This window comes from Eutrigla gurnardus (assembly GCF_963514095.1).
Source record: "Eutrigla gurnardus genome assembly, chromosome: 13".
Lineage (NCBI taxonomy): Eukaryota > Metazoa > Chordata > Actinopteri > Perciformes > Triglidae > Eutrigla > Eutrigla gurnardus.
In genome coordinates this window covers 22,143,393-22,164,002 of record NC_139936.1, presented here as the reverse complement: position 1 = coordinate 22,164,002, position 20,610 = coordinate 22,143,393, and the positions used below count along the sequence as shown (strand labels likewise).

At 41.7% G+C, this 20,610-nt stretch overlaps 2 protein-coding genes across 3 annotated transcripts; both read right to left on the bottom strand.

Annotated features, from left to right (window-relative positions):
• Positions 1-1,247: 1,247 nt before the first annotated feature.
• Positions 1,248-7,368, bottom strand: LOC311022948 (major facilitator superfamily domain-containing protein 10-like). Its single transcript, XM_084024578.1, has 13 exons — positions 7,242-7,368; positions 6,134-6,318; positions 5,579-5,675; positions 5,346-5,449; positions 5,033-5,191; positions 4,625-4,816; positions 3,687-3,789; positions 3,466-3,577; positions 3,278-3,386; positions 3,083-3,173; positions 2,214-2,261; positions 2,030-2,119; positions 1,248-1,777 (listed from the first exon to the last, which is right to left on the bottom strand). Exons 2-13 carry the CDS (start codon positions 6,284-6,286, stop codon positions 1,674-1,676), a joined length of 1,362 nt encoding a protein of 453 aa, XP_083880704.1. The 5' UTR covers positions 6,287-6,318; positions 7,242-7,368; the 3' UTR covers positions 1,248-1,673.
• Positions 7,369-8,227: 859 nt separating this feature from the next.
• LOC311023671 (uncharacterized protein) lies at positions 8,228-19,399 on the bottom strand. Of its 2 annotated transcripts, XM_084025661.1 has the most exons (11): positions 19,265-19,399; positions 18,827-18,888; positions 13,781-18,729; positions 13,411-13,697; positions 13,009-13,127; positions 12,128-12,262; positions 11,786-12,029; positions 11,502-11,644; positions 11,185-11,408; positions 9,590-10,706; positions 8,228-8,905 (listed from the first exon to the last, which is right to left on the bottom strand). In XM_084025661.1, the coding sequence occupies exons 2-11, from the start codon at positions 18,834-18,836 to the stop codon at positions 8,763-8,765; spliced, it is 7,371 nt and encodes a 2,456-aa protein (XP_083881787.1). In that variant the 5' UTR covers positions 18,837-18,888; positions 19,265-19,399; the 3' UTR covers positions 8,228-8,762. The 2 variants fall into 2 exon arrangements, with proteins under 2 accessions (XP_083881787.1, XP_083881788.1); XM_084025662.1 differs by lacking the exon at positions 18,827-18,888 and having other exon boundaries at positions 19,265-19,385.
• Between the last annotated feature and the right edge of the window lie 1,211 nt (positions 19,400-20,610).

Below are 20,610 nucleotides of genomic sequence, written 5' to 3'. Positions count from 1 at the left end.
AAAAAATACACATTAACATCAATACAACCTATAATGAGCAAATATATCTTCTGATTTATTAAATGTTATGTTGTGAAATTGTGATATAGAAATGTCAATATAGAATTAAAATCCATCCATCCATCCATCCATCCATTGTCTACCGCTTATCCTGTATTCAGGGTCGCGGGGGGGCTGGAGCCGATCCCAGCTGTCATTGGGCGAAGGCGGGGTTCACCCTGGACAGGACGCCAGTCTATCACAGGGCCGACATGTAGAGACAGACAACCATTCACACTCACATTCACACCTACGGGCAATTTAGAGTCACCAATGAACCTATCCCCATCCTGCATGTCTTTGGACTGTGGGAGGAAGCCAGAGAACCCGGAGAGAACCCACGCTTACACGGGGAGAACATGCAAACTCCACACAGAAGGAACCCGGGCCGACCTGGGAATCGAACCCGGGATCCTCTCGCTGTGAGGCGACAGTGCTACCCACTACACCACCGTGCAGCCCAGAATTAAAATCATCAATTATTATTTTAATGGCTTAGCATTTTATAAATACATTATTACAAAATACTTTTATACACGGCACTATAGGCTGTACTACACATTATTATTGGCTCTGTTTAGTAAGCAACACAATTAAATACGATAGGTAATAGGGGTCCCTCCACCGTGTCACTAGAGTTCTCAGCCTGAAAAAAGTTGAAGACCTCTACATTAGTGTATAAATCACACTAGTAATGAAGTAAAAGGACTCTCACACCGTGTTAGTCTGAGCTTAATTACGTATAGCGGAGAATAGTAACGCTTAAATGAATAACCTTTTCTATGACTGCTGTCCATTTCATGCTATCAGATCGCTTGTCAATCTATATAGCTAAGAAACTTAAGTAAAAGTAGCACAGTTATTACAATAATTTCTCTAAAAACACTTGTAGAGTGGTTAGCACACATTGAGTCCTCTATTTGTTTATTTTGCCTCATTTATGTTGATTTTTTGGATACTTGTTAATAAGTTATTAATGTGCAAGCATTATTTTTAAGTTGAAGCTGTTGAGGTCAGGTAGTTCAATCTGTAAAGTGGAACCATATAGCTGGGTCACGTTTTTATGTGACTTCTTCTTCATCTGCAAAAAAAAAAGGATGCACGTTGTGGAGTAAATGTACTGTTTGTGTGATGCACAACATGGAGATAAAGTACATCAAAGTTTGTACAACCTTTAAGTAAGAAAATAATTAATTTCCATGCACAAATTGTGATTTGCATGTTTATTCTTTAGCAAGAAAATACAATATCAACATGTTTAATGTAGGCTAAAATAAAATATCACTTTGTAAAATATAAAATGCCAGAGCTGGATAAAATACTGCATTATAAAATGATATCTATGAGCATAAATGTTATTTGTAACACAACCTAACCCATACATTTCACAATATGCACAGGTCTAATTGTGCATATCAAAAGGCAATGTCCACTCGTTCCCTGTTTTGGCTTGTGCATTGTCTTCCTGCATTATTATGTGATGCCCCTTGGCAAACAGTGAAGAAAGTGTAAATCTCATCATTTTTGTTCGTGTCAAAGTAAAACGTCAGTGCTTGTTTTCCCAGCAGATGTAAACATCATTTACATTCATTTAAACTATAAAATGTCTCCGTAAGTCAGAGACTTTGTGTCTCTCACTCCTCCTTTAGCCGCCTGGCTGTTGTGAGGAGAAACAGAGGGATGATAAAAGAGGCTGATGTGAGGAGGAAGCAGGTCTGAGCTCCAGCTATCCAGTAAACTGTGAAGAAAACACAAAGGGTTAAATGGGTACACTGCAAAGAGCAATATTTACCATGTAGGATTATTTATATACAGTACATCAGTCTGTAAATGTGTCACCAGTGTCCATGCTATTTCATGCTCAGAATAAGGTTTTACAATCATATTCAGTGAAAACAGTTCATGGCTTGTGTGTGGTGCCTAATGTGTCATAAATCAACGACTCATGTCAGCTGTATTTGGTGCCGTCGCTGCCATCTTGTGTCCTTACCGGAGGATGACACAACTGGTCCCAGTGCTCTGGCCAGAGCGCCCAAACTACGTAGAATCCCCATCACTGTGCCTTTCTGACTGGCCGACCCTGAAGGAACACCAACATGTCAAGCAACAATATTCACACTTTAATGTCTGTATATGTGAGTTTCCATAAGCATCGATTAAATAAAGAGGCTCACCGTGGTCAGAAACCAGTGTTGACAGGCATGGGACTACGATTGCAGCCGCTGTAACAAAAATAAATAGTAAGACATAACATGTAAAAACACAATATATTGCACTTTAAATAATTAAATAAACAAATAAAGAAATAATTTAGATGTAGTTTTATGTTTTACATTTTCATTCCGTGCCTCATCTGTGGATATTATCGTTTATCATACAAACTGTAATGTGCGATTGTTGGTATGGTATGATGGTATGTTGTTTTATTTATTTTTCTATTTAACCAGGAAGTGTAGAGTTAAGACATATACATCATAAGTCAACAAAATAAAGTCAACCATTAAGTAAATCACATATTCAACCATATTGTCTATACAGCTTATGGATACACAAATGTTATATTGTTATATTTTACTTTTTAATAAATGATTAATGATGATGTAACTACTTTCCAGATTTTCTCCACAAAGATCAATATTTTACCATATATTTTATATAGGGCTCATTATTTTGGGAATTTGCTGAAATTGAAAAAAAAAAAAAAAACTGTTGGAAAATTATGGAAAATGGATTAAAATGACCATTTACAGCGAAAGTACTATACGTTCAACCAGCTCTGGGAGTTATTCATCACCTCGATTAGGGTATATTTGGTAAAAATAAATAAATAAATCAATAAAACATTTTCATACTTAGGACTAAGTATGCAATGTTTTTAAAATGTAATTTGTGGTTTAGTATTATAATTGTACTGGCCTCTCAACATTTCCTGTCCTGCAACTCTACTTGTATGCATTAAGCACACTCATATGCACTCATTCCTGGGTAAATAATATTAATAGAGGGGTTAATTGCAGCAGTATATTAGCATAAATGAGCTCACCAAAGGCGTATAACGCCAAGCCAGCGTAAAGCGTCGTTAGATTCCATGAGAGCCCAATGAGAATAAACGCTGGGATTAATGTTACGATAGCCTAAAAAGAAATGAGAAACACAGTTATTTAAGAATGCATGATGTCTGGTCAGCAGCATAAAGAGTATTTTATTGCACAGCCATGTGAACAATAGGTGCTCCTACCACTCGAACAGCCATGATATGCTGCCCAGGTTTGATTCTGCGTGTATAACCTCCCTGGATGGAAGCCATGATGATGCCGATGAAGAAGAACATCTTTCCCTGCTGCATACTAGTGAGAGGAAAACGCTGGTGAGAAAGTGTGTGTACTGTAACTGATAGAGTACATAGATGTATCTCTGATGTCATACCTTGTAAAGTGGAAGCGCTGGTGAGTCAGAAAACTCAGCGTGAACTCCAGACCGGAGAACAGGAAGAGGTAGGAGAAATAAACCAGGCCCAACGCTTGAAGCTTCTGCATTCCTGTAAAGATATTTCCACATTTTATCTATCAAAGGGGTCAAAGGTCATTCATGCTGCCTAAATGTTAACCTCTTCCAATACAGAGGAATTCAGGATGTGCAGTACCCACTTTCTTTGGGAGGTGGATCTTTTGTTCTGGTAACAGCTGAAAAATGGAACAAAGATAACGGGTTCAGAAGGTCCCTGGAGTCCCCGAGCGGAGACGACGAAGCCTGGACAAAAACAAAGACGTGTTTCTGTTAAATACAATATTGTTGTGAGAGAAAAAAGGGGAAAAAAACTATTCAGCTGAACCACCGCAAGAAAACAATAACCGCGATTAGTGGTTGGTCATGACCATTCATTACTGTGCTGAATGGATAGTTTATGTTTTTCTGTTACTCGAGCTTTCATGCTGGATTTTTTTTCACGTTTTACAAGTTTCATGGTTCATTCATTTGTCATTTTACAACTCAGAGTCGCACGATTAAAGTGGGAGCTCCTTGAAGGTACACACAAATAGAACATAAATATTTAAATTAAAACAAGATTATATTAAATGTAATGAAACAATATATAAAATAACATATACAACATATACATTTCACATTTGTTTTAAAGCTCCTTCGTGTCTATATTCCACCCACAAAGGTATTTCACTTAGCTTCCTGATTAAGCCTCTTCTGTGTGGGCGTGTACAAACTGTGCTTGATTGACAGCTTCCTCACTCTTCTGTTTGCTTAGCGGTGCTTGTCATGACTCAGGCTAATGATCTCAGAGAGTTGAGTCAATGACATCAGGTAGTTCCCAGCAGAGGCAACCAGCTTCAGTCTGATAAAAGGTCTAATAACTATTTACTTCCTTGAGACTTACTGCTTAGTCAGGCACATAACCTCATGTAAAACAGCCCTGTCTCCCCCCCCCCCCACACACACACACATTTTTGCACAAGCAAAGCTCGACTAGAGAGCATGAGAGTTGCTAGTAGGTGTGTTGTACCTGCCACTTGAGTGAAACTGCATGTGATTCAGTTAGTCAGTTGGCAGTGTGAACGTTTCTATAGCCAACCTTGACGTCCTTTGTGAGCGTCTCTGGCATCACGACCCAAATAAAGAGCAAATCAGCGACGCTGAAGGCCAAGGCGAGCAGGGCGGGGGTTTGGTAGAAGACATTCTCTGTCGCTCTGGAGCTGAGGGCAAAGTAGGCTCCCATCAGAGGTCCCACGGTGAAGCCCAAGGAGAAGGCGATGCCGATCATAGCCTGGTGATGATGAAATTAAATACAGTTATTTCTTTATACATTGAAGACATTTAAGGTCTTACACATACAAAAGGTATTAACTGGCTAATAAACAATAATAATAAACAAGAAATGTGAGGCTCAGAACCCCGATTAAAGATGGAAATGAAAACTAGGGGTGTTTTTAGATCCCGTATCTCAACAATGCATTCGTGGCCCAGGAAAGTATGTGCCTACCATTCCTCGGTTCCGTGATTTGGGGCAAGGCAAGTCGGCCACGATGGCAGTGCAGAGGCTGACGTTGCCCTTACAAATGCCCCCAATTACTCGAAACAAAAGGAACATGCTGAAGCTCCGTGAAATGGCCCAGACCGCGTAGGAGGACATCATCCCTAACTGGAACACAAGGCACCCAATTAGAACCAAATGAAGCTTCTCCTTCAAGTGGAGTGTGAACTGTGCCAAGTGAATGACTGGTGGCTCCAAGGATACTGACATTTATACTGTTAAGTCATGAATAAAAAGTGGTGTAAAGTGGCATTTTACTCACCGTGGTAAGAATGAGCAAGGGTCGTCTGCCGTATTTATCGGACAGAGCCCCGGTTACAGGCGACGACAGGAACTGCAGCAGAGAAAACAGCGACCCGATCAGACCTGAAAGGCAAATTGAGGACAAATAAATGCAGTTTCTTTGCATTATTAAAATTTGAATTGTTCATAGTGTCACGTAAAGTACAGCTCCACATAAGTTATATTGAAATCTGAAATCAATGGAATATATACCTCCAAACAGGACAGTGTTGTATTTCTTTTCCATAGGAATCCCCACGACCTCCCTGAACCAGTCCACCACACTCTGCAGGGAATGATACACGCCATCCTGTCGGCCAGACAGCACAGAATATACGACATCACACAAGGACAACACCAGCAAGAGGTCATTCAGCATGAGTCAGCACGCAGACACACACAGTCACAGCTCATGACCGCTATATATCATCACTGATGAGTTAGTTATGGTTTGTATGGACCTTCTTCACACAAAGCCTCCTTTGTTCAGCAGAGCATCGGCTCCTGCACTTCGTCTCTCCAAAACTCAACATTCAAAGTCAGTTTCTACTGTTGGAAACTATAACAACCGGTTCCAGCAGTGAATCTGATGTAAAACTGGCTTTTCAAGAGAATCAAGCTTATTGTCTGGCAGCCAGATGTTTCAAAACCAGTCAAACTAGTGAAGATAATGTCAGGAATACATATTTCTCTAATTTACATGTAATACAATGTAACCCAAATGAGGAAGTAAGGCTGATTGACATTTTTGAAAAAAACAAAACTAACCCCTGTTTGTGCATAATGGTCCAGAATAGAAGGCAGTAGAGGTAGAATCAGAGTAAATCCCAGCAGGTCCAGCAGCAGGGTGACAAACACAATGTTGATGACCTTCGATGAGAAGGAGCCACCATCCTCTGCAGATTTGTTTACGGCCGACATTCCTCAGACTGAATACGGTGTCTCCTCTGTTCCTATTGGGGATAAAAACACAGCAAATGTTAGAAAAAGATCTTAGAGAAGTGTCAAAGTGAAAAAATGTACATGTCTGTCATTTCCCGATGTTGTTCTTTAGTTTCCTGGAAATAAATGTTTTTTTGGGGAATAATTATTAGGCACAAATTCAATAATTTTCTTGGAATACCTGCTCTATTTAAAAACCCAGTACATATTCCATATGTTCATCTAGCCTGCCGTCCACTATAGGTTATACTTTTAATTGATGAATTAATGGAATTAAGTGTGTCAACTAAAACTGTGTTTTAATGTCCTCCATAATTAGTAACACACATGATATTGTTACTTCAGGAAACTTCCTATAATAAGCAGCTACATTCTTAAAAAAAACAGCATGTAGGAAACCCTAGGGATGTACAGAATAAAGCATTAATACAGAAATGGAGTTATGAATCTGAAGATTAATGTGATTTTAGCACAAATAATTCCATGGGAAACTCAGTTAATCCCTGTTAACATGTGGAAGTTATTGAAATGGCAAGGTGACTCTCATATGCTATATGTAAACAACTAGAAATATATTATATAGACATATTTACAAAGGCATGCCAGTAAAGATGCTGGCAACCGTCCGCACTCCCACTTTACTTACAGTCAGTAACCAGGAAAGACGGGGAAGGTGGAGTTCGGGGAGGAAGGAGGAACTGCTCCGATCAAAGATCAACTTTGCATTAACTCCTCTGTAAATGCATCCACACGCAAACCGCTTTCATCAGAGGGAAAGACGTTGTCTGTGCTCTCACAAATAAAACCACTTTCATACAAACAATGTAGCAGAGTATCGATCCATCGATCCGGTGAGACTGGACGCTGTCTGTGAGCATCACCTATTTCCGACGGCGTGTTTAACCAGGAGACCACTTTAAGTTGCTGTACTTACACAGTATCTGCAGACTCGGAGTCTGGATCCGGATCACACCGAAGTCTCGAGCAGGTCTACCTCCCTCTCTTTCATCAGTGCATTATTATGAGCCCAGACCAGGAAGCGGTGTCCTCTTACATTTGGATGACAAGAATGTGTCGTAACCAACCCAGCGCTCACAGGCGAGAATGGTGCCTTCAGGTGATCGTCGTAAGCTCGTATTTCTACGTTCTATGCCGGTGAAGTACATGGAAATATTAGATTTGAACGTTTATTTGTTTAGACTGTAGACATACATACATCAACAACAAATATAATTACACACACACACACACACACACACACACACACACACACACACACACACACACACAGGGAGTTGGTGTTCGTGGACTAGAGAGAAGTATTTTTTATGATGAATTATTCATTTTTCAAGTAAAATACCAACCTACAAACTTGTTTCTATGCTTCCACTGTGATATTTGATGTTTTTCACAGATTTATATGATTGTAAACAGAACATTTGTGGACTAAAAAAAAATGATTACATTAAACTAATAATCAAGATATAATCAGTCGATTAGGTTAGTAATCTGTTATTATAAATAAATGTTAGTAGGGACACTATAGTTGATGCAGGGAAATAGTAAAGCATGCATTACCTTTACTTTTGCTGTGAAGATACACACACACACACGCACACACACGCACACACACGCACACACACACACACACGTATATATATATATAGGAGAATGAGTCAACCATGGAGGGTGCGAAAGGCTAGCTAACGGTGTGTGAGTGAGTGTTGAGATCACCAATTGCATTAAAGTATTCTCACATCCAACTACCTTACTATTATGTAGTAATATCAATAAAGTTTATTAGTACTAATAATACAAAAACAGCAGTGAAATCTCTGCGAACGTTGCGATGGAATACATGGTGTTGTTTGCTGTCGGCCACCGTTCGACATGAATGAGAGGAAAAGACATGAGTTTGTCTACCAGTTTATTTACAACAAAAGTAAACCATATCTTATGACACGAACATTAAAAGTAAACAGAGGTTTAATATATGGAATCAAACATAATACTGTTATTTTTCAACTGATAAAGCAATTTACTTGCTCATTGCCAAGGTACACAACACTTTTATGTTCAAATACCCAACAGCACTTGAAGGCAGCACAAGCAATTCCACAATCTGTGGTTTTGAGGTTGGTCTAGTTGTTGGTGAACAGTTGGTCATTAACAGTTTACATGTAACAACAGTTCACAGCCTTAAAATCTAATGTGTCACACTTTAAACGGACATCATCGCTTCTTAACTTTTATTAACTGTAATTAAATCCTAGCGTAAGAGCTGTACCATAAAAACATTTGGAAAAAGGTTTAAAAACTACAAAACATGAAAATAGTTTTGCAAGGAGGTCGTACAGATGTACACAGTACAGTAGAGGACGGTTCATGAAAACAAGATCTATCGTCCCACGCACACACTCACTCGTGGAAGCCCTCGCCACCATGAGGGAAACGTTTACAATCCATGTCGCATTATGTGACGCGTCAGTTCAGAGCTGCTCACGAGGTTTCGGCCACAAAATTCACAGGTGAACGGTTTGTCTTCTGCCGCTGCTGGACACGGGGCTTCAGGAGCTCCATCCGTGGCTGCAAGTGCACCTGAAGAAAGAACGTTTATAGACATGTTTTAGACTTCTTCTAGTTTAATTTTTATTTATTTATCATTTATTTTAAATTTATTTTAAATTGTATTCTATTTTATTAATCAATACCAGCTTCAATTCTTTTAACTAAGTTTGCTTGCATGTTATCCTGGTTTTGGGAAACATTCCTCATAGTTTCAAATATTTTTGTTGAATCTAAGCAAAAAGCATGAACGAAAAGTGTAATTTACTTGTTGTATTTTCCCAGCCACTACCAGATAGTATCCACTTTATGGTGCAAATAGGTATCAATAATAAAACATATAAGAAGTAGTTATGATATGGTAGCCGGTCTGTTGCTCAAAGCAGGGAGTGAATGTGATTTAAATATGTGCTTTTGTGATCATTTGATCCATTTCTCTGTTTTATATGACTTTAAATGGAATAAATCTGTGGACTGTTTGGTCAGACAAAAACAATTTGAAGATGTAATCTTCAAACATTGAACGATTCATTAAGATATAATCAGCTGATTAATGCATGATGGAAATAAACTGTTAGTTGGGACCCTATCGTTGATGCAGGGAAATAGTAATGCATGCAGGCCATTAGAAAACAATGGGTGTTTTGACTTTGCTGTTCCATCAATTGTGTTCAGAATAATTTATTTCTACTCATTCTGATCAATTCAGTATCTCACCTTTAGGCACATGTGGGTTGCCAGCTTCATTCATCCTGTTACCCTCCTTGTGTTTCTGATCCGTCCCTCCGTCTTTAGTGATCGCCTCACCTTCTTTGTCCTGCTTTTGCTCAAAATGATCACTCAGATCTTCCTCCTTGCAACAGACCACAGGCTCCATTTCTTCTTTGAGATATTCATTCTCAAGTACTGGCATCTCTCCATACGGCTCTCTTTCCTCACTGTGTTTTGAATTCTGCAGTTGTTCCTTTTTGCAGTTTGTAAATGACACATCTAAGCTCTCTTCATGGCTCATCTTAAGTTTAGCACACTTGGAGGAAAGAGTTTGCGATTGCCCTTCAACTTGAGGCCTACTGTTGTTCACATGCATCTGATTTTTCATTGCAGGGGCTGAAATTGTCTTCGTATTAACTTGATTTTTGCCCCGTGATGTCATCTCACTTCGAACATGATCCCCAACCTTGGTCTCGATGTCCTTCTCTGTCCTATGATTTGCCTTCTTGTGTCTCTTGTGGACGCCGACATCCTCGTCCAGCAGTCGGATATCACGCAGCAGATCATCTTCTAACCGAGCATCGATGTCCATTGTTCTATACTGCAGTGTCTTTTGTAGTTTGTGGGCCTGCTTTCTTCCAGCTATTTCACCAAATGTTATTGGACTCCCCTCTGCTGCCTTCTCTTTTGGTGGCGCCAACGTTATGCCGCTGTCCTCACCATCCCTGACTTTCGGCCGCGCTGGCAAGAACACCATCTCTGCTGGTTCTTCTGGGTCGCACTCATGCTTTGCTTGGACAGCAGCATTTGGCTTTGCATCCTCACGCCAAAGGTCAAATAAAGAGCTCTTGACGGAGCTTTCTTCATTCTTGCCGCACTGCCCTCGCTTTAGATATGCTTCCTTGGGCTGTCGTGCAATTTCCCCCCTCGTGTTCAGGTCCTTGGCTTGTGTCTCATGTGAAACGACATCACAGTCATTAACAAACTCCTCTGTTTCTACATCCTTGCCGTCATTGTGGTGGTGCTCCATGTTAGACGGAGGTTCCTCTTCTGGCCTCCTACCAACCCTTGCATCTAGCTCATCGAGGCTGACCTGACCAACAAGCTCATGATTCCTCAAGACCTGCAAAACAAAAACAAAAAACAGGAGGAACCAAGTTAGAAATGTAGTTTATCAGCCATATTTCCCAGTGTACCACTCCCTGCTCTGGGTGTAGTACTGGCTGATGAACCAGGAATCCTGGGCTAGAATTTCCAGTACTGAACGTAGCTCACTGACAACAAAACCTACAATTAACATCAGATGAAAACTTAAAAGTGGATAGGGAGTGATGCACATAAAAGCCTGTTGGTTTCAGAAGGGATTTAAAAGTTGAAACTGATTTGTCTATCCTAATCTCCTCAGGCAAAATGGTTCCTTTTACAGGTGCCCTAATGGAGAAATCATGGTCACCTTTAGTCTTGAACCTGAGGATCTAAGGCTGCGTTCCTGCTACTAAAGGGTTAGAAGCTCAGCAATATGAATAGGGGCTAGGCTTCTTTAAAATCTTAAAATCTATTCTGAAAGTAGCCAGAACAAGGTGAAAGTAACAGATCCTCACCTGATGCTTATCGCTCAGGTGTGCCTCCAAGTCGCTCAGCCGAGTGCAGTCGAAGTAGCACAGCCGACACTTGTAGGGTTTGATGTCATCGTGCCTCGCCATGTGCGAGCGCAGGTTGTCAGCACTTCCGCTGGAGAAAGTGCATTGGTGACAGCGAAAGACGATGCCTTGAAGGTAACGCGAAAGCTTCGGGCGACGCACCTCTATTGGCACAACACGTTCCTCTACAGACAAGAAACAAAAAAGACTCAACATAATGTGACGCATAAGAACAAAGGTGGCTGCGAACGCCGCATCCCGTCGAACATCTAACCTACCACGGTGCAAGACGATGTGATCGATCATGTTATTCTTGTTCTTGGTCTGGTAGAGGCAGAGAGGGCAGCGGAGGTCTTTCTGGTGAGTCGGTTCGGACTGACACGTAGAATGACCCGCCTCCATGTGCATTTCCATGGTTTTCCTAATAAAAGGCAGAAGAAACTAGTCAGTGTTAGAGACAACCTTTGCTGCCACAAAAAGTAAATTAAAGTTGTTTTTCGCATTCCAATTCCTTTTTTTTTTTTAAACATAAAGAAAAATACCCCTGGTGGTTGTAACTCACCTTGAACCAGTGAAAAACTCGCAGTCCTTACACCTGAGGAACTTCTTTCCATGGCGATTAAGGTAGTGTCGGCGCACACTGGACAGGTGTCCAGTGTTGAAATTGCAGAACTCACAGTGAAGAAGACAGTTCTCAGGTAACTTGGTGTCGGACACATTCCTTTTAGACGGGGAATTGGCCTGAGCCATCAAATTGTAGTGGCTCAACTGTCGCTGCACATCTGGGGGCTCCAAGTACAGCGACTCTGTGAAAAAAATCCAATGAATCAAATGAAATCATGTGAAAAAAGTTGCATTAAATACACATCATGGTTTATAATACATAACATTAAGAATTACTTGCTTTCAGTAATTTCAGATTCTTTGTCAAGTTCAGGCCAATTGTTAAATTGTTCTGATGCGTTGAAGAGCTCCATGTCGGCCCCCGGTACGTTCTCCTCATCCATGTTGTCACTTTCAGCAAGATCCATGATGGCATCTGAGCGATCAGCAGCAGCACGAACATGGAATGAAAGACAGAAATCATCAATACTGTACTGACTGTACAAGTACTTTGTAAGTACTGTGTAATCTCTGCTTAAAAAAAAGTAAATTCTTGTCAACACAATCTGGTGAATCCCAAAATGTGGGTACAATATTAAGAGTTAACACAACACAGAATATGCAATGTCCATCCCCTCCCTTTGTTTCTTGTAAGCTGGCACTTTTAGAGCTGGTTATTGTACAACACGCCTGTGACATATTAACTATTTAACTAAATTTGTCTGAATGTGGGGGTTAGTCAACCATCCTGATCAAAATCAGCAACCAGAGAGCTGCAACAGGTTAGACCTTCACTCAGATGACAGTCTGGCTAAAGCTAATGCAGTACAACAACCGTGCAATTAACCCAAACCTCATAAAGCTTACAATGTTCAGTGTTTGCTGAGACGTTTTAAGAGCGGCGTGGTTCAAGAGTGTAGTTTGTGAGGCTGTTGAACTGTGCTGGGTTGTAGGAAGAGGTGTAGCCTAATATGTTGGGAGAGTATAACAGTAACCTGTAACAGCTTCTTTTAAACATATCAAATCAGATATATTATTTATCATACCTTTCAGTGCTATTCATATTTCATCTATCTATCTATCTATCTATCTATCTATCTATCTATCTATCTATCTATCTATCTATCTATCTATCTATCTATCATACATATATACACACACACACACACACAAGGTACTCACTTTGATGCACTTTCCTTAAATGACTCCTCATGAGTCCCATGACGGCTGTCCGATAGGAACAGATACTACATAAGAAAGGCCTTATAGTCCCAGCTTTGTACAGGACATATTTGTTGATGCTGTTGAGATAAAACAAATTATATTATATAATATATATAATATATATATATATATATATATATATATATATATATATATATATATATTATCACAGTGTGCTCATCAACAATACACACAAGGGTTTCTAGGACATCAAATTTGTGCAAATATGTTTAATTCAATATTTTGAACTTGAAGAAGGACATCATTAAGCAACGATGAACTAAAATGTTGACACCGGTAAACGCTGACTGACACACACACCCTAATCCCTAACCCCAAATCTCCAAAGTCTTGTCTTACCTGTGCTTCAACACGGTGGCCGGCAGACTGCTCAGCTTGAGGGCTGCCACGGCTGCATGGCTGCGCTCGTGCGATCGCAAACCCTTCAGTGACATGAACGTCCTCCGACACTGCTTGCACGCGTGCTTGACGTCTCTTGGTTCCGGCTGTGGCTGCTCTGCGTCGGTGGGTTTTGAAGACGACGACAGGGGACTCGGGGGCAAAGAGAAGGTCTGTGCTGACGTCACGTTCCACTGGGACACGTCCTCCGCCCTTTCTAACGTGAGAAGTTCCTCTTGCTTACAGAGCTGGAAATGAAGCACAGCGCTCGTTAACAAAGCAGAGCAAAAGCATGTAGCAAATGGTGAAAATATTGGCAGAGTCGACTTACTTCGATGGATTGGGCCTCCAGTGATGCTATTGCCCTGTAAGACTCTGCCCTCTTTTTCGCCCTCTCTCTGTGGTGATCCAGGTGATTACACAGCTTTCTAATTCCATTCATTTGTTTGTTGCAGTGGTTACACCTGTAAAGACCTGTACTGCCCTTCTTCTTTCCTTGTGACAACACAGCGAAGTCCAATATGGCATTCGAACTATGAAAAGCACTATAGTGGTCAACAAGCAGCTGAGACGAGTCAAACTTCAACTCTGGGCACTTCTTACATTGGATGGCTGCACTGCCCTCGGCGGCTGAGAGCGCCATGTCAGCTTCGGGCGGCCTGCGATTTCGTTTGTTGTACTTCTGGAGCAGATTGTGTGTGGTCAATGCATCCAATCTGTGAGTTTTCTTTAAGTGACATTGCAGGTATCTTCGACGTAATGTTGCATAGTGACAAATGTGGCACTGGTACAGAGTTTCCTTCTTCTCCGTTGGCAGTGAGTCTGACTGACATTTCTCCAGGGTGGTTTTGGAGGCGCTCACTGCTGATATTACGTTGTGGAACTTCTCACAGTGGATTTTCAGTTTCTTCACCGACGGATAAATGAGTGGACATATTTTACACGTGTACCCTCTTTGATTATGGCCTTTTCCAATAGTACACCCGACCATGTTGGTTTCGAGTACTTCCTCTGTTTGAAGTTCATCGGCCCTGGCTATGAGGTCTGGATGCTTCATTTGGCAGTGAGTGAGAGTGCCGTGGTAGCTGGTATTCACATAAGAACAAGTTGGACACCTGTAGACTAATAATGTTTCCTTTTCCTTTGCCGCTGCGGCCTCGTGAGTGTCTTCTGGTTGCTCAGGTCCGTCATGGGACGCTGGCTTCTCTTGGGCCTGCTTGTACACAGGTGCATAGTATTTTAAGAAGCTGTCCCTTCCGTGTTTCTTTACATAATGGCTTCCAAGACGTATTTTCGTGAAGTAGGAACTGGAACACAGGACGCACTTGTACATACAATCTTGGAGCTTTGAAACCGACGCCTTCTTGTGGTCAACACGGACGTGTCGGTCGAGCGCAATTTTTGTGCGGCAACTAAAAGGGCAGTACTGGCACTTGATCATTTTCCTATTTAAAAAGGAAGCCTGTGACGCTGCGCCCCAATTGCTTAGAGTCTTGTGTTGCTTTATTTTACTCCCAGCGGATGGTTCAGGCGCCGCTTTCATGGCGGTAGGCGCCGTGTTTGTCACGCTCTCACTGTGGGCCTTCTTGCAGTGCTTGTTCAGCTTCTCCAACGTGACACAGAGTTGGGGGCAGGATTCACACATGTAGCCCCTAATTTTCAAATTGCCCGGATTACCAGGACTTTTACTTTTGTGTAAGCCGCCCCAGTTGGTTAGCTGCGCTTCATCCACGTGATGGCTGTACACACTGGACTCGAGGGTGGGGTGCTTCATGTGGCAGTGAGTAAGAACTCCCTGGTAGCTGGTATTCACGTAGCTACAATGTGGACACTTGAAGACGTGCATGCGTGTTTCGCTTTGCCCGTTCTCTTGTTTATCCAAATCTTTATTTACTTCCTCATGGTGCTTCATTCCACAGTGGGTGTTGAGACCGTGCTGGGTGTGAAAACTTGCAGGGCAATAAGGGCAATAGAGCATTGTGGAAGACGCAGGTGTATCAAATTCAAGGGGCACTTGGTAGGATTCGAATGACCCGTCGTCATCATCTTCTTCCACCTGCCTGTTCACACTTGGTCTCTTGCTGTTGACCACACCCAGGACCGAGCCGTCTTCTTTCACGGACCACGGGTGAACAGCACGGTAGTGATGTGTGATGGCTGACACCGAGCCACTTTTAAATGAACACGCTCTGCACGAATACGTCTTGGTTTCATTTTGTCCAGATCTTTGAGAGGGCGAGCTTCCATCGGCAGCAGTGGCAGCAATGGCATCGGTGCACTTTGTTTGAGGTCTCTTCCTTTTCAGAGAACACATATTGGGACCGACATAAAGCCGAGTCATCACATACTCGAGGCTCGGTCTACGTCCTGGGTGTTGTTCCTGATAGTGTTCATGCAGGCCTAATGCTTTTTTGTGAGAGAAAACACACAGATCACAGTGAAACCCTGCCTGTATGTCCCCCTGTTTAAAACACACTCGTAAAACATCACTGATTGAGCGATTTGCCCTGTGGGTTTTCCATACATGCCTCCTCAACAAATACACATATTGAGTGGTATATGTACATCGATAGCACTGAAGGGCCCTCTGTGGTTGTGAGGCTGTCACCGAGTGTGCTGCTGAAACTGAGAGGGATTTGCCAAGCTGCTTGTTTTTAGTTTTAATTCCTTTTCTCTTTAACGATGCATGATTGACTTCTAGCTTTGAAGTTGTTTTTAAGCGCGATTTCTGTGTCTTTTCACGAACCATATTGGTGTACAGACGGATTTGGTCGCCCTTAACCAAGAATCCACGGTGTTTTTTTAGGCAATGCCGCGAGACATACTCCACAGTGCTCTGTCTGTAGTTGCAAAAGTAGCAGAAAAACATATCTACATCGCCCTCATTCATCAGCGGAAGAGGTAGACGTGTAGCAAAGGATAACTCCTTTGGTTGAGATTTGGATTTTTTTATTTCCTTGCACATCAAATATGTATGTTTAACAATGTTCTCCTTGCTGTAGTGAAGGGTTTTGTGAATTCTAGTTTGATGGTTTGCTACTCCTTTGACAGATGGATTTCCATAGTTGCACATTTGGCAGTAAAATAGGTTTTCTGCACGTGCATAGGCATTACCTTCCGCCGAAGAAGCATCTTCTGCTTCATCCTGTTGAACTTCTTCACGGTCTACCTCAACTTGTTTTCTGGTTTTTGAATGAGAAGAGGTAGTACTTGCTGAGGGCCCAGCTTCACTTTGACATTTCCTTTTTCCCACCTTGGCACTGTATACGGCGATCTCTTCCATACATGTGAGCGCATGCAAAGCATGTTTTGCGTTATGATGACCAACAACGCTTTTGATGTTGACACTTGAATAATTGCAATACTGGCAGTAAAACAATCCATTTGGTGAACCGCAGGATAAACTGTTCATTCTAGCAGACTCCTCCCGTTTGCGTTTGATGGGCGATTTCCTGGATTTACAGCTGTCCTCTGCAGGTTCCGCTTTGGAAGACTCTGAACGAGTCTTGGAACCTTCCGATGTGCGCTCATGCTGCAACGGCTCCGCCTTTGTTTTTTTCGGGGGATCTGAGATGTCGGTTTGAGGCGCAGGTGTCTTTGTTACCGTCGCAGAGTTTGGAGACTTATCTGGCGTCATCTGGGACGTGACACAAGCTGACTGTCTGATTTTGTCTATCGTGACTTCTTCGCCCGGGTGGCTTTTTTGGTAATGGACATGCATAACAACAACTGACTTGTGACTAAACTTGCAGTTGTTGCAATGGTACAAGGACACGTCTGCTCCTGTGGAGGTGGGATGCTGAGGCGACGGCATATTATTTACTACCTCGCATGGTGAGCACGCAGTCTCAGGAGAAATCTCCCCCCGTCTTTCTGGACTTTGTCCTTTTTCACACGCATTCAACCCAGCTGATCCCTCTTGGGATCCCGTCACCGAATATCTGTAGTACATCAAGGAATTGTCCACGTTATGCGTTGGGTGGATTTCCTTGTAATGTTTTTTCAAAGCCTTCAATACGCTGGTGGTGAACAGACAGGTGAAACACTTGAAAGCCAAACCGAGTTCACGTGACTGCATCGTGAACACATCTGGGGCCTCCGGGTGAGTGTCAGTGTAGTGTCTCTTGAGGTCAGCTACGCTTACAAACTCAACAGGACAGTGCAGGCAACGAAAGGTGGAACTGTCATCACTTGGATCCTGGATGTAGGCAGCGTTATATCTCACGTAGGGGTGGTGATTCTGATAATGCATAGACAAACATGTGATACCTGCACCACTGTATTCGCAGTGCTTGCAAAAATAAACCTTTGAGCTTTCGGGATCTTCACTAACGAGATTAAGTCTCTTTTCGCCTTCATCTTCGCTGATGTCAAATGAAAACTCTGTGTTGCCTGATAACTGTCGTTCTGCTGCGTTTGGGAGATTTGTGTCTTTGTTTTCCAACTTTGCTTTTTTTAAAGGGGGAATTTTTGAGCCGTCAGTGTTGTTCTTTGTCTCAACGCCGTCAGGAACTGTTTCTTTGGATCGTTCCTTGGGCTTTGGTGGCCTCAGGTCAGTATTTAAAAGGTGGTCATTTAACAAAAAACGGTTAGTTACCCTGGTGATATCAATCGTGGACTTTGCAGTGACTTTAAACACACCACTACTGTTTGGGGCAGAGCTTGAGGGAGACTCTTGTAATATTATGGTCCCTTTGGTGGCATCTTGAAGCTTTGGGCTCTCAGCTGACTTCACTGGAGGTTTCTCATTCGAATGAGATGACACAGCAAAGAACTTGGTTATCGTTTGCAGTGGCCTCTTGTAGGTCTTCAGATCCTTTGATGAGTTAAGTGTGCATTTAGATTTTGAGGTAGACATAATCTCTTTTGCTCCTGCAGCTTTGGTGCCCTGGTTCGTTGATGTGACAGTAATGATGGTCTCTGGGTTTTCACAAATGACAAGATTCCGTATCACCGGTCGGTCCTCTGGTTTTTTGTGACACTGCCTCTCATGTTCATTTAAGACGTCACAGTCGCAAGCTGTAAAATCACAGCGCTGGCATTCGAAACCGTCTCCTAAACTGTTCTGAGTGTCGGCTCTGTTAGTCCCAGGGTGCTTCACACCAGCCTCTCTGATAGCAACGTCAATATCAAAGCCATGCACCTTGTGGAGGTGTTCAAAAAGGTAGACCTTGGTTTTGAACAGGAGTGTACAGTGACTACACTGGAAAGACGTGCTTGACGATGCAGTGATTACTTGATTCTGTGTTGTGCGCTCAGAGGTGGTGGAGTTGATTGAATCTGAGGGGGGTAAATAACAGAAAGTGTTGAATACACAACTTAATTTCATTGCCACTACATTGTTACAACATTGTCAGAACACTGACGTAATGAATACCTTCTTGCATCTTGCATTCCTCCCGAAACACAAAGACATACAAGGATGCAATTGTGCCACACCTGGAGGAGTGAATGCAGATATTATTCCATTGCCAAATGGTACAATATCAGCTGATTACCAACGTTATTTCGTTACTGTGAAAGTTATTTGCACTAGTGGGGGTTTCCACAGGGATTAAAACAATTAAATATTGCCAACAAGAGGTCTGGTGCTCTTCTTGAGTATAAAGGGGGGATCAAATGAACAGCAGCACAACAATAGCAAGAAACAACTTAGGACCTCGACTCAGGTATGTTCAACAGGAAGGAAACGTAAAGCCAGTCAAGACCCTTTACAGAACAAACTGGCACTAACTCTTACAACCAAATCATCAACGCCAAAGTCGACAAATCACGATTCACTCAAACACTCGGTGCACACAGTTGGCGTACTCACGCATGTAGAAAATCACCAGATGACGCTTAAAATGGAATATTTTGAATCGCCGATGTTGACAACGTGAAGAGACCCCGATCCTCCGCCATTTTTCCCGCGAGTACAACTATCTCTGGCTTGAGCCGCTTCCGCCCCAACAACGAGCCCATCAATGGAATTAACTTCACTTCCGTCGAAAGTCATTTAACTTTCAAAATAAAACTGATTAGAGGTGCCGTGAAAAGGGACACTCATTTCCAGTTAATTCAGTAGAGTAGACTAAAGAAAGGGACAAAACATTAACTAATCACACATTAGCATTTCATCAATTTACTAGCTATTATATTATATACGCCACATTTTCGTATTGGCCCAAAGGGTCACTAGATGGCGTTGTCTCTGATTTTATTATTATAGTTATTTTGCCTATGCTTGTTCTACTAAAAATGTATTTCAATTAAAAAAAACTTGAACTGTTCAAGGGGCGCAATTAAGGCCACAGAGAGTAGCTGTACAAGTCCACAATATAATAATATATAAACAATAAAGTAAAATAATAAAATAATCAAAGAAACAAAACAAAGAAAGCAGCATTAGTGCAATTCGATGATACAATTCAAATTGTATAATCATTATAATCTTGGGACCCCTCGAAAACGAGATGGCACATCTCAACAGGTTATTCAGGATAAATAATTTCCATATATCTTCTGTCTGTCCATCTATCATTGTAATAAACAAACATTAAAGCCCAATTAAATGTTTACCAAAAAAGTTTTCCATAATATCTTGCAATGTTTTATTGTTTGATTATTTGGACATGTCACATGTTTAAAAATTCGATGTTCAACATTTGAAGAAAAAATAAATACATAAACACCAGTAATGGTTGCTTTTATTATGAAATCAGAGAAAGTTTGACCGGAAGCACTACAGGCGGAAGAGGGCATGCGGGGAGGGAGCATGATGAATGGGGCACCCTTGTTAACAAAACTTTGATAACGGCTCAGACAAACTTCCAGGAAATTTCAAAAATGTATTGTATTCCTCTGTTGTGACTCGTTGCCCAGTTATTCACAATATCGATATAGTCCCATTTCCTGTATTGCTGTAAATGGTAGTTGCCATTCAGTAAATTATACGAGTAGCTCACCCACACAACTGCTCTATGCAACAAGCCCTTACAAAGCAGCAGCAGTTATGTTGTCACCACTGGCTGTAGGTTTATATTGTGACACGTCGGTATAACTACTGTAAATGAAAAGGCCATTCATATTTAGTTAGTGTTGTTCTTACCTTATGGGAAAGTTGTTTTTTACGCCATGAGCCAGAAGATGTCGCTGTAGCCCTCCTCACCGTGGACACAA